At 40.5% G+C, this 17,903-nt stretch overlaps 1 protein-coding gene across 3 annotated transcripts in view; it reads left to right on the plus strand.

Moving 5' to 3' along the window:
- The first annotated feature begins 1,173 nt into the window (after window positions 1-1,173).
- ARHGEF9 (Cdc42 guanine nucleotide exchange factor 9) overlaps window positions 1,174-17,903 on the plus strand; it is a 208,458-nt gene continuing 191,728 nt past the window's right edge. Inside the window, exon 1 of one of the 3 annotated variants that reach the window (XM_055338832.1) lies at window positions 1,174-1,309. In XM_055338832.1, coding sequence (XP_055194807.1) covers window positions 1,280-1,309 — 30 coding nt within the window. In that variant the 5' untranslated portion in view covers window positions 1,174-1,279. The remainder of the gene's footprint in view (window positions 1,310-17,903) is intronic. The other 2 variants (XM_055338827.1, XM_055338831.1) reach the window with 2 other exon arrangements.

Raw genomic sequence — 17,903 nt, forward strand, 5'->3', positions numbered from 1 at the left:
TTCCCTCTTGCTGAAGCTGCAACAATTGTTTTTGTAATCCCAATTTTGCCTGACCTGCCCTGTGGGTCAGGAGACTTGGATTCTTCTCTTGTTTAGCTGTACTACCTTAGGCAATGTTTTTCAATCTTTGGGCTTCAGTGTTTATGTGTGTAACAGGGGGATCATTAACATTCCCTGTCATGTTCTTCTTACAGGGTAATTGTAAGGACTATATGGGTTTGAATGTGACCAGCAATGTCAACATTCAGCAGCTGTAAGGGTGCCAGCCTGGATTGCACTGCCCAGATTTAGGGACATCATGAAGAGGCGGGTGGTTTCTCCGTTTGCCTGTTTTGCTGATGTTCTTTTGACTCATTCTCAGAAAAACAAGCAAATGGAAAATTCATCCATCAACAAGCTACCTTTCATATTCCTGAGGATGTGAAGGAGAATCCTGGAATGGTGTATATGTGCGTGCTCGCGCGCGTGCGCGGGGGGCGCGCGCGCACTTGCGTTAGCAAAAAGAGGCTTGGAAAGCTGCAAAGGGTAAAGTCAAGGCTTTATCTTTTTATGTGACCTTAGATAGGTCCCTTCCATCTTCTAAACCTCCATTTATTTATCTGTAAAATGAAGATACTAATGCCTATGTTCACAGAGTTGTTCTGAGAAGCGAAAGTAAAGAGGATGAAAGCCCCAAGAGTACACAATAGAAGAGAAGATCGGAGGGGAGTATGCAGAGGGAGGGCTGGGGGAAGGGAGGGAGGAGAGTATCGGCGTGGCTCCACTGGGGCAGGATCTTATTATTTCGGAGGTTGGCCCAACACCTCTGGCAACTTTGGAGGGGACTTTTCGCTGACTCGACACAATTGACACAACTGGGGAGCCCCACAATAAACAGCATCTAACTACAGCACGGGGAGGGGGTTCAGGCAGGAAGAGGTGGCCTCCGCCTTCTCCCGGGTGAAGGTCATTTACCCCCATCCTCTCCCTGCACCCCACCTCCCAGTTCTGAAGCCTTGGCTGGGGACAAAGGCAGTCGGTTGGGACCCTCCTCCTACGCTTCTCCCAGCCAAGCACCCCTGGAGCTGCAGGGCGGAGAGGCAGAGCCTGCCAGCTGGGATGGAACAACCTGACTGAAGGGGAGGTCCGGGGCGGAGGGGATTGGGCTTTAGGGCTGTGGAGGAGGGGAGGCGGAGGGGGCGCTAGGGCTTTCGCTTGATCCAGCCCTGCCAGCCCAGCCTGCCTGAGACAACCCGCGCCAGCCACCCAGGCCTCAGAGAAGACGGACTTCTCGGGCACCATGCAGTGGATAAGGGGCGGATCAGGAATGGTGAGTGCATATAACCCCAGTTTACCCTGCCTGAGCCTCAGTCCCCTAGCCCCATCCCAGCTCCTTCACCAGAGGCTCTGCAATGAGCCCCCTGGCTTCTGCTCACCGACCTCTCCGGCACTGCCCTTGAGACAGTAGCGAGCTTCCTGTGGCCATTTTAGGAGTCCTTGCTCACTCGCCTGCTGAAGAAAGACCCCTCCCATCCCCCTCCGCATTCCTACCTACCTTCCCCCATTGGGGTAGGGTGAGAGTGGGGGTCACCTGGAAGGTCAATGAGGCAAGGAAGGCTGGTAGAGGGTCTCTCTGGGAATAGTGAGGCTCGAAAGCGCCGGTGAGCTGGTATGGATTTGGGAGGGAGAGAGTAGTCAAAAAGCCTGGGATTGTGGAGAAGACAGTATTGGGAGAGCTTCATGGTCCCCTAAATAGGCTGCATGCACCCCTTCACCCTGGCCAGTCTCAGGGCTTGAGGGCCAGGGAGTGACTCTCAGGGAAGCTGCATAGGGGGGCCCTGGAGCCCTTCTTTGCCTGGGCTGGAGACATCCTGTACACACTTGGGATTTTGTAAAGGAGAGAGCTTCAGAAATCCTCATCTTGGAAATGGGTCTGAGCCCCATTCAGTTAGGAGAGCTCTTTCTCATCCCCACCCCCCATCAAGGAGTGTGTGCTTGTATGTGTGTTTAGTATTATCCTTCAACAATTCATTGTATGCTATGGTGCTCCCTTCTCCACCTGGAGACCTTGGAATGACTTCCCTTGAAGAGAGGAAGTGGTGGCTGCTTGTTGATGCCTTTCTGACTCAGCCAGGGGTAGCTCAAGTCTAGTCAGGGACTGGGGTCAGGGTGGGGGAGTGGGGGTTGTAGGAGGCAAGAGGGTCTTGGAGGGCAGTTGTGTTGGGTCAGCAGGCGCTGATGGCAACCCTAGCCCACACTTCTGCACTCCCAGTCACAACCCACAGCTCAAGGAAAGTAGCCTGAAGCAGTTGGGTAAAAACTGATGTTTAAATCTTTTTTGCTCCTGTTCTGGAAGGGAAGAGGAATTTGGTATGGATTAGGACTGTATTCAGAGGAGCTGTCCTCCTCCTTTCCTCCAGGTTTCCTTAGAATTCTGTTTCACTGATTCTTAAAGGCATCCAGTTTATATTCCTATATGCCAGAGCTTTGAGAGACTTTCTCAGACCTCTACTTCCCTGCGGTCCCATCGAAACTGTTTCAGATGTTTGTAGAACCAGAAAAGGTTACATCAGGAAAAGACCTTCAAGTCCTTGTCATCCATCCAGGAAACCTGCAACCCAGAGAATGGGAGAGACTTGCCCAGGGCCACACAGCTCCATGAAGGCAAAGCTGAGTCTAGCACAGGAGTCTTCTATCTCTTCATCATTGTCCCTCCCCACTGCTTCACAGAATCATCAGTTCAAATGGTGCTGAGAGGCAGAAAGAAACAAACAGTCATGATCTTGGGAAAGAATTTCTTTCAGGATGAACTAATGCCATGAAATTTGCCTGAAAAACAAAACAAAATATGACAGTCCTGGTATTTCTGGAAGATGAGTATGGGTGAGACCTCCCACCTCTTCTATATATATTTTAGTATAGGGGTCCAGAGCCACCCATTAAATTAATAGAGAAGATTAAAGCCACAGATTAAATTAATAGAGAAATCTGAAATTTTGCCAATTGTGTGTGAGAGAAAAGAGAGAGTAACAGAAACCTTGTAGAGACTATGAAATTAAAGATTGATTGATAGGGAATTCTTATAATATTTTTAGGGGATTTAAGTGGTGATAAAAGCATTTATTTAAAAATTTGCCAGAATTTAAGAAACTTTATTCTCATCTGGAGGCAAGAAACCTCTAGTCTTGGCCCTGCTACTGTTCTGATAGGAATGTTTGGAGACTTAGTTTTCTCACCTGTTAAATGGGGCTATTAATGATCACCAAAATTCATTGGAGGTCTGAGATTCTCAGATTCCTAGAAGTAAATGTTGGATAAAATGTAACTAGTGGCTCATTACGAAAAAAAATAGAGAATATTTATTTAGCCACCATTTTTTAATGAGGCCATTCTAAAGGTCTTTACTCTTTCATTTGCAAAGGGCCTGTAATTTATATTAGGCTTTTTATAATAGTGGGATTCCTTTTTAGAACATTTGATTGTTTTAACTGATTGCAAGTGTCACTTGCAAATGAAGGTCTTTGAACATAAAAAACACCAGTAGGGATTTTACAGAATAAGATTTATCTCAGTAGAGAGTGTCAAAAAAATTGTGAGTTCACTTTTGATGGTAAATTGTAGTATATTTATTCATAACTTCTTTTTTTAAAAAAGGTTTTATTTATTTGAGAAGGGGAGAGAGAGAGAGAGAGCATGAGAGTGCAAGAGCAGGGGAAGGGAGAAGACTCCCTGCTGAACTCTGTCCCAGGACCCCTGGATGCTGGGACTGTGATCTGAGCCAAAGGCAAAGGCTTAACTGAGCCACCCAGGCTCCCCTTATTCATAACTTCTGTTTACAATGTAATTTGTGCTAGGTTAAGCCTAGAGTGGAGAGAACTCTGGTCTCAGAGTCACAAGTCTGAGGTTGAACGCTGGTCTCAGAGTCACAAGCCTGGCTTTTATACTTCTCAGCTCTGAAACACTTGCCAATTGTCAAACTTTTTAAATCCTCGTCTATAAAATGGGTATAAAATAGCTTATTTCATAGGTGCTATTGAAGTTGTTAATTCATTAAAAAATAGAGTATCTACTATGAGTGCACTGATTTAAGTGCTGGGGAGACAGCAGTGAACAAAAACAAATCCCCCATTCTCATGGATCTTATATTCTGGGGGCTAGGAGCTCACTATACAATGACACAAATTAATATACAATATGGCAGGTGGTGCTAAGCACTAAAAAGAAAAAGAAAACCTGGCAAGAGAAGAGAGAGAAATAGGGGGTGGGATGATATATTAGACAGATGACTCAGAGCCTCTCTGATTAAGAGACATTGGCACAGAGATGTGTAGGAAATGAAGAAACAAGCTCTGTGCAGATATTTAGGAGGGTTCTAGGCATAAGAAACAGCCGAGGTGGGGGGGGGAGAGAGAGAGAGAGAGAGATTGAAGGAGCAAAACTGATTTGTTTAAGGAACAAGGAAGCCAGTTTCCCTGGGGCATTTAATCTGATTGAGATTGGGAGATTTTGGAAGGTTTGAACATGTAAGGGACATAATCTGATTTAAAATTAAACAGAATATAGTGGGGCAAAGGAAAAAGGTGTAAGGAGGCTCTTACAAGAGTCCAGGTTAGAGGTGATGGTAGTTTGGACAAGGGTAAAAGGGCTATACCTAGCATCATTTGCAGATAGTTTGTGTCTTTCTCCTTTCTGATCACCCATCTGTTTCTCATATGGTTGAGTGTGGGGGTAGAATGAACAAAGAATGGGTATATGTAGGCAAGGACATTTCACATCTAAGTCAATGATCAAATGATCTGCTTTGGGCTCCTGACCTCTGATGGGGCTAATTGAGGATTGGTTCTATGTGAATTACCAGTGAGCCAGTTCCTTGCTTTCTAGAATTCTGGACAATAAGATTAATTAGATTATTACTACTTTAGAGATCTAGTATACTTAGCATTTATGTGAGAGCTGAAATAACTAATTTTTTATACTCTCAGCTATTTGACAAAATTATTTTTAATAGTAATCTGTACTATTTATTATTATTATTATTTTATTTATGATAGTCATACAGAGAGAGAGAGGCAGAGACACAGGCAGAGGGAGAAGCAGGCTCCATGCACCGGAAGCCTGACGCGGGATTCGATCCCGGGTCTCCAGGATCGCGCCCTGGGCCAAAGGCAGGCGCCAAACCGCTGCGCCACCCAGAGATCCCTTTTGTTTTGTTTTTAATTTTAAAATAATTAGTAATGAAAAAGAGGAATGAACTTAAATTTAAAAGATATTTAAATTCAGTAACATCTCACATTTAACTGTAAATGTGCACTTACTGAACAAAAATAGTACACATTGCAGTTTGTATTGTTTTTGCTGTTTTAAATTTTAAGCATAAATAAAAATTGTAGTTGGTCAAATAGAATGGCAGAATTGAAGACACTTACATTCCGTTTCTTTGACTTTACAATATCTGTGCTATCATTGTTTACTTTGAGCCTACAATTTAAATGATGGAACATATATTACCAGAGGGATTGAAGCCATGAAACGCACCCAAAGCTACCTTAAATGATTTTAAAGCTTTGCAAGTGAAATGAACTGAAGAAACACCTGTAAAGTCTGTGTGTGTGTGTGTGTGGGGCAACTAAATCCACATCCATGTAAATACAGTGTTATTAAAGGATACGTAATACAAGATGCTGATTTAAACCTCAATAGTAATAACAATTGCTTAGAACTTTGACCAGTAAAAGGTTTTATTCAGGGAGGAATATTTTATTACTGACATTGTTTAAAATTGCTGGTTCATGGTGATAAGAAAATACTTTGACTTTTCATCTATAAAAAATCTCTATAGATAGCACACTCCTTCACTGCCTGCACTAAGGGTTGTTTACTTCTATTGTCACACCCTTGGTATGCCACTGCTTTGAAGAAGAATATGAAATCATGGGATAAATTTCATGCCAAATTTCATGTGACCTTTATAAAAGCCACATTGTTGGATTTGGTGGAAATCTCTGCATAGGCAAAATAAAATGGTCAATTTGTAAGTTTAATAGTTGACTTGAAATCAGAGAGGATAATCATTATATGGTTTCACTCATACAGGGAATATAAGAAATAGTGAAAGGGATTATAGGGGAAAGGAGGGAAAATGAGTGGGAAAAAATCAGAGAGAGTGACAAAACATGAGAGACTCCTAACTCTGGGAAACGAACAAGGGGTAGTAGAAGGGGAGGTGGGCAGGGAGATGGGGTGACTGGGTGATGGGCACTGAAGAGGGTACTTGATGGGATGAACATTGGGTGCTATACTATATGTTGGCAAGTCGAACTTTATATATAGTTGACTTGATTCTGCTATGAATCAGAGATATATCTACACAGGCTTAAAGCATACAGGTGTTATTCCACATAAAGGAAGTCAGGAGATAGGCATATTAGGGCCAGTATGGCAGCTTCATGAAGCGTTTATGAACTTCTCTGCTCTACCATCCCAGCATTTGGCTTTAATTGTTGAGGTTGCTTAATCCAAGATTGGTCCAAGATTGGTATGGAAGTTCCAGAACATCTGTTAACATCCACATTCTAAGAAACAGGAAGGTTAAAAGAAGAGGAAAAGGATTTGACCATCCTTTTTAAATAAATCTTCTTAAAGGTCTTATTTAATATTTCTACTTATGTCTCATTGGTCAGAATTGAGTTGCAAGGGAAACTTGGGAAAGTAGTCATGTAAACGGGTGACAATGTGTATAGCCAACAATCGGAGCAAGGTTTCTGATACCAAGGAAGAAAGAGAGAATGGGCTGTGGGGAGACAACCTGCAGTCATTGTCTCAGTTAACTCACATCTATGTATGCCAGTGTAAAAAATGCAAAATCTTAGGACTTGAATTTGGCTTTGGACTGTGGCCCATAGCTTGATGGATGTGGCCAGAGTAAAAATATTGCTATCAGTCTGGTGGAAGATCAATCAAGATGTGACATACCCTAGTCTTCCTTTGCTTCCTCCCAGTGACAGAGTCTTCTTATGAGACCAAATGAATGGTGAGATCTCCCACAGAAATGGGGAATGCAAAATGAGGACCAACGTTTAAGGAGGGGGTGGAATGAGGAGATGACAAGTACACTCTGAGCCATGTTGAGTGAGATGCTTGGACAGCCTTGTATGGGGCATATCCAATAGACAGTTGGTGATCTACGTATTGAGCTCAGAGGACTGGGAGGCATTAGTGACAGTTAAAGTTGTGACAGTAGATGAACTACTAAGTAGTTCAAAATGTAGTTCAGCCTGGGTAAATGAGAAATGAGAACAAAACTTGAGCTTTCTCCGTTTTTGAGGCGTTCTAACTTAAAGCAGACCCAGTTCACTCTGTTATCTATTTTCCAGAATTTCATGGCAAGTATAGTTTCAGGCTTTATCCATGTTGCATATGGGCTGCCTCAGCTATAATGTCCAAGCTGAGGATATTGGGAATAAAAATTTAGTCCAACACTTTAGATCAGGGGTCAGCAAACTACGGTTTGCCAGTCAAATCCAGCCTACAGGCTAAGAATGGTTTTTATATTTTTAATATAAAATATATTTTTTTATATTAAAATATATAGGCTGGAAAAAGATTGGACAAAAAAGAGTAATATCTTGTGACACATATATGAAATTATATGAAAATTTATATGAAATTCAAATCTCAGTGTCCATAAATTAAGTTTTATTGGAACATAGCCATGCCCATTCTGCCTTTATGATACAAAGACAGAGTTGAGCAGTTGTGACAGAGACCATATAGCCTGAAAAGCCTGCAATATTCACTATTTGACCCTTTACAGAAAAGGTTTGCAGACCCCTACCTGAATGCCCTAGAATTACCATGGCAGTGCCTCAAGGAAAGGAGATGGGCAGGGGCAGCCAGAAATTTGGGTCTCCTCCTTTTGATCTATGAAGAGTACCTGCATTTCTGCATCATATGTTGGATTGTTGCTTAAGGTTTTGGAAAAAAGTTTTGCTTGCTCTGCATTTCCCCCTTCCTGCTACAAAAAATGTGAATACTATTCATTTTATAGATTGAGAAAACTGAATGTCAGAGAGGGAGGGTGCTTGACACAAGACCACACAGCTACTCAGTAGTGGGAAATGGATCCACATATCTCAATTCGCAGTTAAGTATGCCTTCTGCAACCTTCATTACTAGGGGGCAAAGGAAGGGAAATTTACCTGTTATATGCCAGTTATACTAAATATAATCTCAATCAATCCTTTCATTAGCCCCTACAAAATGCTTTTTAATGTCAACATTTGTTAGTTTATAAGTTCATGTAACAAATATTTGCTGAGCACCTACCATGTGACAGGTACTCTTCTACTCAAGTCATTGGGGATACAGCAAGGAATGAAACAGAAAAATGTCTCTACCCTCTGGGAGTTCATTGCTTAGTTCATCTTAGAAACAGGGATAGAGAATTTAAGTACCTTGCTCAGAGTTAAAGAAAGGGCAGCATCAGATTTCAAATTAAGATCTGATTTAAAAAGCCTTATTCTTAAAAAAAAAAAGCCAGCTACAACCCATTCACCCCATCCCTCTATCCATCCTTCATCCACTCACTGATATACTTACTAATGCACATATCCATTTATTTGGTCCATCCATCCATTTATACATTTATCCAATGTATTTATTGGTTATTTATAAACTGCTAGGTGTGGGTAATATAGCAGGCAGAGTTCTCTAGCTTTCATCATTCAGTCTTGGTATTAGAAACATTGTATAATGTTTAGGAGCACCCACCCTGGAACCAGATTCCCTGCATTCAAATAATTGCTCTGGCCACTTATTGTCTGCATTGTCTTGGACAGCCTGCTTAACCCCTCAGGGTCTTCATTTTTAAAGTTGAGAAGATAATAGTACATCTCCATTTGAAAATGTTGTTGTGAGGATTAAATGAGTGAATGCATGTAAGATACTTTGAAAAATGCTTGGAGCAGAGTAAAAGCTATATAAATATTTATTGTTTTTATTTTTATATTCTCTTCAGAGCCAGAGCCCATCCCAATTGGCTTAGAACCACAGCTTCATTTGTTTGTGATTGCCACCTAATTGTATTCCATTCCTCAGGGTCCTTTCTAGCTAATCTGAAAAAGAAATTTATGTCAATACTTAATGACAACTCCTTCCCCATGTAATAGATGCATGACAAAATTTATTTATCCTGAATTGGTAATAAATGCACGTGGTGCAAAATTCAAAGAACGGGAAAGGATTGAGGTAAAAATTATGTCTTTATAAGTTTTTTTCCTGCCCCTGGTCTTCAGTTGCCCAGCCTAGAGACAGCTACTGTCATAAATTTCTTAGGTATTTGTATAGATATATCCTATGCCTCTACAAGCATTTACTTATGTACATAAACACACACACACACTCACACACACACACACTTTCTTTTCTTCATATAGTTAGTATATTCAGCAGTTCTGTGCTTACCTTTTTTAAACTAATAATATTCTTGGAGATTATTCCATATCAGTGAATGCAGACATGCCTTTTTTTTTGTATGGCTACATAGGATTCTATTGTGTCTTTTACTGATGGCCAATTAGTTTGTTTCCAGTCATTTGCCATGATAAACAATGCTGCAACGGATTTTAGCAGGCCATTTAAGAAAATGGATGTTTATCATGCCGCTACTTTTTCCGGGCACTATCGCAGGCTGAGGCATGGGATAGTCAAGACAAGGTGTGGACAGGGCTTCCTAGAATAGATAGTATTTAAGCTGTACTGTTAAGCCTTTCAGATAATAGAGTCGGCTTGGTGTGGAGAACAGGCATGGTAGATGAACCAAAAAGTATTCCCAGCAAAGGGAGCAACATTAGATAAAGAATTGAAGCATGAAAGGGTAAGTATGTTCTGGAAATACAATATGGGTGCTCTGGTGTGGCTGGATCCAGTAATTATGGCAAGGTGAACTGGGGCCACATCAAAAAAGCCCTTGAATCCTTGAATACCAGGCTCAAAAGCTTTTCCCTGTTAGAAAGGGCAATGACATAAGATTGAGTGGTAGAGGGTTCCTTTTGTAGTACAGATAGGATAAGAGGAGGGAAGAGGTTGCATTTGATAGCTAGAGGCAACACACCAACACACAAACACCACCCCCCATCCCACCACCACACACACACACAATATGTCCTAGCCCAAGCTGTCAGGCAGGAGAAGTTCCCTCTTACTTAGCCTTTTTGCTTTATTCAGGTCTTCAATTGATTGGATGGGAAGCATCTTTGGAGAGGACACTCTGCTTTATTCAGTCTATGAATTTAACTGTTAATCTCATTCAGAAACACCCAGAATAATGTTTGACCAAATATCTGGGTATCCTGTGGCCCAAGTTGATACATAAAATTAATCATCAGATAGCTTCACTTATCTTCTGAGGCTACTGTGAAAATCAGATGAATGAGTAGACAGAAAAGGGCTGTGTGAACTCTGCTATTCTCTACCCATATAGGGATTAATTAGTATTTCTGATGGGACAGAGGGATCCATAGTTGGGTGGGCAGAATATGATCTTTTCTTTTGACCTGAATTCAGACCTCAGAAGACCAGACCTAAATTTTTGCTGAGTGCTGTGAGATGCAGTAAGAATTTCATTCACAAGGAACATATCCCCCCACCCAAGCCTTAGGCTTCCTGAATTGTCTGCTTGAGGAGAAACTGAGAAAGGCCCCAAACACATGACATGATGAGAGGAACTTCTTAGGAGCTCATTGCTCGTCATGCTATTTTTGGTACTATTTTTGGTGTGTCTATGTGTGTGTTAGAACATGACTAGTTCTGCAAATGATTAAGCTGTTTGGTAATGGAAACCAGGCAGGGGTGGGGGGAAATAAATGCATTCAGCTAGGTTTAAGAAGCCTGATTGTCATGAGGAAATATTTTGCCAAAGAGCCTGCCTAGCATACCTAGGGAAGTGACATTATGTTGAGTCAACATGTAGAGATTTGAGGAAAGATCCTAACAACTTCGGATTACAATAAAGAATAAAGAAGGAGACAATGAGGTTTGTCGGGAGTTTGGGAGAGGCAGCAGGAATAGCATGTGCAAAGTCCTTGAGGTTGAAATAGTCTATGCTTGAGGGATAGAAAGAAGGCCAGTGTGACTGTAGCACAGGAAGAGAGGGGCAAGTGGCATGATAGGAAGCTATAGAGTTAGGCAGGGACCAGCTCACATAGGACCCTGTAGGCCTAAGGAGTTTGTAGGCCGTGGGAGAGTGTGCATTAGCTATCCTCAAAGGCAGCTATCCATGGTTGCATGGTTAATAGCACACACTCTGGAACTAGACTGCCCAGGTTCAAATTCTGACTCTGCTATTTCTTAGTTTTGTGACCATGAGCATGTTACCTAAACTTTCTGTGCCTTAGTTATGCCCTCTTAAAAATGGGGATAATAATGGTACTACTCATAGTATTATTATGAGGATTAAATAAATTAATATGCTCACAGTGTAGGTGACAGTGTTGGACACTGGCAAGGGCTATTTATTCTAAGTACGATAGGAAGCATTTGAAGCAGTGGAAAGATGTCGTTGATTTATTAATCTGAGAAGTTGACTTTTACAAACTCTTATAGACAGTGAATTGAGGAGGACAAAAGTGAAGATGTCAAGCTCAATTAAGAGACTGCTGCAGAAATGAAGTCAGTGAGATTGGGGAGAAGAGGGAAGACAACATCAGTTTTGGAGATAGAATCAATGGTAATTGCTGCTGGATTGATTGAAAGAGGTGTAGGACAGGAAAGAAAAAAAGAAGATGATCCTTAGATTTCTGGCTCTGCCACTGACTAGCTGTGTAATTATGGACAAGGGATTTAAACATTATAGTCTTCAATTTTTTTATATTTTAGTCAGGGTGTCCAGAGAAATAGTAGTAACAGGGTGTATGTGTGTTTGCGTGTGTGTGCATGTGTGTGTGTTTGTGTAGAGGGAGAGGGAGAGGGAGAGATATTTTAAGGAATTTGTTCATGTGAATATAGAGGTACAAGTCCAAAACCTGCAGAGTAGGCCAGCAAAGAAAGCTAAGAGTTGCAGTCTGAGTCCAAAGGCAGTCTGCTGGCAGAATTCCTTCTGGAATTCTTTGCTCTATTAAAAACCGTCAACTGATTAGATTAGTCCCACTTACATTATGAAATATAATCTGTTTATTCAAAGTCCACTGATTCAAGTGTTAATTTCATCAAAAAATACCTTTGCAGAAATATTCAGAATAATATTTGACCAAATATCTGGGCATCTTCATCCCCTCAAGTTGACACATAAAATTAACCATCATTCCTTATCTATGAAACTTGAATAATAGTAGTACCTGGTTATTGGTACTATTGTGAGGGTAAGATGATTTAATCTATGTAAAGCACTTGGTACAGTGTCTTTCACATAGCAAGGGCTCAATTAATGATAGCATTTATTATTTTAATACAATAATAATCCTTCACATTTGTTTGGTGTTTTGCATTTTCAAAGTACCTTCACTTATGTGAATTCATATAAGTCTCACAACAGTGTTTTATTTTAAAGTTGAGGAAACTAGGGGATTCCTGGGTGGTTTAGCAGTTTGGTGCCTGCCTTTGGCCCAGGGCATGGTCCTGGAGTCCCGGGATCGAGTCCCACATCGGGCTCCCTGCATGGGGCCTGCTTCTCCCTCTGCCTGTGTCTCTGCTTCTCTCTCTCTCTCTCTCTCTCTCTCTCTCTCTCTGTCTCCCATGAATAAATAAATTAATAATATTAAAAAAAAATAAAGTTGAGGAAACTAAACCTGGAAAAGATGAAATATCTTCTTCACACACCTCTCTCCAAATGGCAGCAGGACGAGAAATAGGTGTGTAACTTAATACTAACTCCTCAAGCATTACTCTTCCCACTTGCCAGAAATGGATATTTGCCTGGCCTCCTTCATTCCAGAGGTGAAGGGCACCAGTAATAGGATCATGAATGCAATAAGGCTTGAGAAAAATAGCTAATATTTACCAAGCCAGCATTCATTTTTGCCAGGCACTTTTCTAAGTGTTTTGCATGTGCATCTAATTTAATTTTTCCAGCCATTGTATGAGGTAGACACAATTCTGTGGGACTTTCAGCCCACATGCTGAGAATTAAAATAACTTTTTCTCCTTTCTCCCTCACCATTATATAGTCCAGGGATGGTATACTTTGTGTACATAGCAGAAACTCTGAATATTTATGGAATGGAAAAGTGTACTGATGAAGGAGTGAACCCCAGTTTACCTGTAGCTACCATGCCTGGAGCTAGCCCAAGAAAGGCATTTGTAGTAAATGTTCCCTTTGCCCAGGTAAGATATCTCTGAATCAGTCAGGCAGTAAAGTGAGGGCTGAATTGGTGAAATGAGAAACTTCAGAAGTCCTTCCTGGGAAAAATTAACTTCTCTGGATATTAGTTTACTCATATGCAAAATAGACCGTTCTCTCTGTGTCTCCTTGTCTCTGTCTCTCTCTTTCTACACACACACACACACACTTAATCATTCATTTATTCAGTAACATTCACTGAGCTTCTGCTATGTACCAGGCACTGTTCTAGGCACTGAATGGTGAACAAAACAAACAAAAATCCTGCCCCCATGGAATAAGGAAGATACATGCTTAGCAAATGATTACATAGTACATATTATGATAGTTCTAAGTACTAACAAGAAAAAATACAGCAGGAAAGGGGAATAAGTATATGTGTGAATGGTTAAAATTTTCAGTTTCTATTTCCTGCTGTACTTCTCTCAGAAGGTAGCCATGAGGTTTAAATACCATAAAAGACCACAGTACTTAGGAAGTTGTGAAATTCTATCTAAATGTAATTTGTAATTATTCTTGGAGGAATAATTTTCTCCTGGTCCTTATTGCTGTTTCCTTTTATGTCATCAGTGCAGCAAGAGTTCTGATCTGGAGGACAGGAAATTTGGGTTCTAGGCATGGCCCTGGCATGACAGTTTCTTAAAATCCCAAATGTATAGAACTTTACAGATTTTAAAGCACTTTTTCCAGAACTTGGTCTTGTGACTCTTAATCCTTTATTCTTTCCATTCTCCTAGGAAGTTGTGAGAGCTAGGTAGGGTAAGTTGCTTTCCCTCTGAGAAGCAAAATGTTCATCTTCTATAACATGGGAATGATTACTCCTCACCCCTTGACAGCCTTCTTGGGCTATTATGAGGTGAAAATCATATGATGGGGATAAAAGGGTATTATATGTCATAAAATAAGCCTGTAAAGGCAGGTCGCCAAGATTTGGAGAATTTCTACTCCTGCTAATGTGAATGGTATTGGACTTTGTAAACTGATTATATGTGTGGAGGGTGGAAAGTGAGACTTCAGGACTGAGTACCACTTACTTTCCTTTCTGAGAAGCTTCTAAGGATGGTGGGGGCATCACTGAACTTCAGAACCTCCTAGAAATAGGAACAATTACATGGGAACACTTGGCATCTTACAATGGAGTGGCAACTACTGGAAGGAGACCCCTTTTGCCCACTCTTCATTAGAGAGGTGGAAACCAGGACTCATCTTCTGATATTTAATATACAAATAACTCATGAAAAACAAACAAACAAACAAACAAGCCAAATACCTCATGGCCTTTAAAGACCTTCACTTGCCCTTTGCATGTGATCTCACCCAGAATGCTGTAGGTGGCTGTAAGGAGCCTTGCATAGGTAGAATCTCCATTTAATTTGCCCCGTAACTTTTACTATAAATAATTCTTCACATTTTATTTTATTTTAATTTGTATTTAAATTTTAGTTACTTAACATACATAACAATATTGTTTTCAGGAGTAGAATTCAGTGACTCATCACTTATATACAACACCCAGGGCTCATCGCAACAAGTGCCCTCTTCAATATTCATCACTCATCTACAGCATCCCTCACGCACCTCCCCCTGTCAACCCTCAGTTTGTTCTCTATCATTAAGAGGCTCTTATGGTTTGTTTCCCTCTCACCTTTTTGTTTATTTGTGTTTTTGCTCTTCTCAATATGGGCATCTGTTTTGCTTTTTAAGTTCCACATATGAGTGAAATCATATGGTATTTGTCTTTCTCTGACTGACTTAGTTCACTTAGCATGATACTCTCTAGCCCTATCCATATTGTTGCAAATGGCAAGACTTCATTCTTTTTGATGGCTGAGTAATATTCTACTATATACATATGTGTGTGTGTGTGTGTATGTGTATACACATCTTTATCTATTCATCAGTTGATGGACATTTGGGCTCCCTCCACAGTTTGGCTATTGTTGATAACACTGCTATAAACTTTAGGGTGCATGTATCCCTTTGAATCTGTATTATTGTATCCTTTTGTAGTCCAATTGCTGGATAGTAGGGTAGTTTTGTTTTTAAAATTTTGAGGAAACTCCCTACTGTTCACTGGAGTGGCTGCGCCAGTTTGCATTCACATGAACAGTGCAGGAGAGTACCCCTTTCTCTGCATCCTCACCAACATTTATTGTTTCTTGTGTTGTTAATTTTAGCCATCCTGACAGGTGTGACATGGTATCTCATGTCATAGCTTTGAATTATATTTCCCTGATGATGAGTGATTTTGAGTATCTTTTCATGTGTCTGTTAGCCATCTGGATGTCTTTTTTTGAAAATTGTCTATTCATGTCTTCTGCCCATCTGTTAACTGGATTATTGCTTTTTGGGTATTGATTTTGGTAAGTTCTTTATAGATTTTGGATACTAACCCTTATTAGATATGTCATTTGCAAATACCTTCTCCCATTCTGTAGGCTGCCTTTTGGTTTTGTTGATTGTTTCTTTGTCCAGTCCTGAAAGTTCATTTTTGCTTTTGTTTCCCTTGCTTCTTGTGATATGTTTAGAAAGAAGTTGCTATGGCTGAGGTTAAAGAGGTTGCTGACTGGGTTCTCCTTTAGGATCTTGATGACTTCTTTTTTCAACCATTTGAATTAATTTTTGTGTATGGTGTAAGTAAGTGGTCCAGTTTCATTCTTTTGCATGTTGCTGTCCAGTTTCCCAACACCATTTGTTGAAGAGAGTTTTTTCCATTGGTTATTCTTTCCTGCTGTGTCGAGATTAGTTGACCATACACTTCTGGGTACATTTCCGTGTTTTCTATTCTGTTTGATTGATCTATCTTTTTTTTTTAATTTTTTATTTATTTACGATAGTCAGAGAGAGAGAGAGAGAGAGAGAGAGAGAGAGAGAGAGGCAGAGACACAGGCAGAGGGAGAAGCAGGCTCCATGCACCGGGAGCCCGACGTGGGATTCCATCCCGGGTCTCCAGGATCGCGCCCTGAGCCAAAGGCAGGCGCCAAACCGCTGTGCCACCCAGGGATCCCTGATTGATCTCTTTGTCTTTTTTTGTGCCAGTATCATACTGTCTTGCATGACTACAGCTTTGTAATAAAGCTTGAAGTCAGCAATTGTGATGCTTCCAGCTTTACTTTTCTTTTTCAGTATTGATTTGGCTATTCAGGGTCTTTTGTGGATCCATACAAATTGTAGGATTGTTCATTCCAGCTCTGTGAAAAATGCTAGTGGTATTTTGAGAGGGATTGTATTAAATGTGTAGATTGCTTTGGGTAGTATAGACATTTTAATAGTGTTTTTTCTTCTAATCCATGAGCATGGAATGTCTTTCCATTTCTTTGTGTCCTCTTCAATTTCTTTCATAAGTGTTCTATAGTTTTCAGAGTATAGACCTTTTACTTTGGCTAAGTTTATTCTTAGGTATCTAGTTTTTGGTGTAATCGCAAATGAGATCAATTCCTTGATTTCTCTTTCTGCTACTTCATTATTGGTATACAGAAATGCAACATATTTCTGCATGTTAATTTATATCCTGTGACATTACTGAATTCATGTATTAGATCTAGCCAATTTTTGGTGGAATCTTCCAGTTTTTCAACATAGAGTATCGTGTCATCTGCAAATAGTGGAAGTTTGGTTTCTTTCTTGCCGATTTGGATGCCTTTTATTACTTTTTCTTGTCTGCTGAGGCTAAGACTTCCAGTACTATATTAAATAGTATTGATGAGAATGGAAACCCCATCTTATTCCTAACTGTAGAGGAAAAGCTGTCAGTTTGCAGATGAGCTGTGTGTCTTTCATATATGCTTTTTATGATGTTGAGGTATATTCTATCTATCCCTACTTTGTTGAGGGTTTCCATCAAGAATAGATGTTGTAATTTGTCAAATGCATTTTCTGCATCTATTGACAGGATCATATGTTCTCTTAGCCTTTCTTTTATTACTGTAGTGTATCATGTTGATTAATTTGGGAATATTGAACCAACCCTTCAGCCCAGGAATTAATCCCACTTGATCATGGTGAATAATTCTTTAAATGTACTGTTGAATTCGATTTGATAGTATTTTATTGAGTATTTTTGCATACATTTTCATCAGGGATATTGACCTGTAAGTCTGCTTTTTAGTCGGGTCTTTTGTCCAAATTTGTAATGAAGGTAATGCTGGCCTTACAGAATGAGTTTGGAAATTTTCCTTCCATTTCTATTTTATGGAACGGTTTAATAAGAACAGATATTAACTATTCTTTAAATGTCTCATAGAATTCCCCTGGAAAGCCATCTGGCCCAAGACTTTTGTTTTTTTGGGGGGAGATTGTTGATTGCTACTAACTCATTTTTTTTAAAAAACATTTCTCTTTTTTTAAATTTTTATTTATTTATGATAGTCACAGAGAGAGAGAGAGGCAGAGACACAGGCAGAGGGAGAAGCAGGCTCCATGCACAGGGAGCCCGATGTGGGATTCGATCCCGGGTCTCCAGGATCGCGCCCTGGGCCAAAGGCAGGCGCCAAACCGCTGCGCCACCCAGGAATCCCCTAACTCAATTTTTTTGCTGGTAATTGGTATGTTCAAATTTTCTATTTCTTCCTGTTTCAGTTTGGTATTTTGT

This window comes from Nyctereutes procyonoides, unplaced genomic scaffold (assembly GCF_905146905.1).
Source record: "Nyctereutes procyonoides isolate TBG_1078 unplaced genomic scaffold, NYPRO_anot_genome, whole genome shotgun sequence".
Lineage (NCBI taxonomy): Eukaryota > Metazoa > Chordata > Mammalia > Carnivora > Canidae > Nyctereutes > Nyctereutes procyonoides.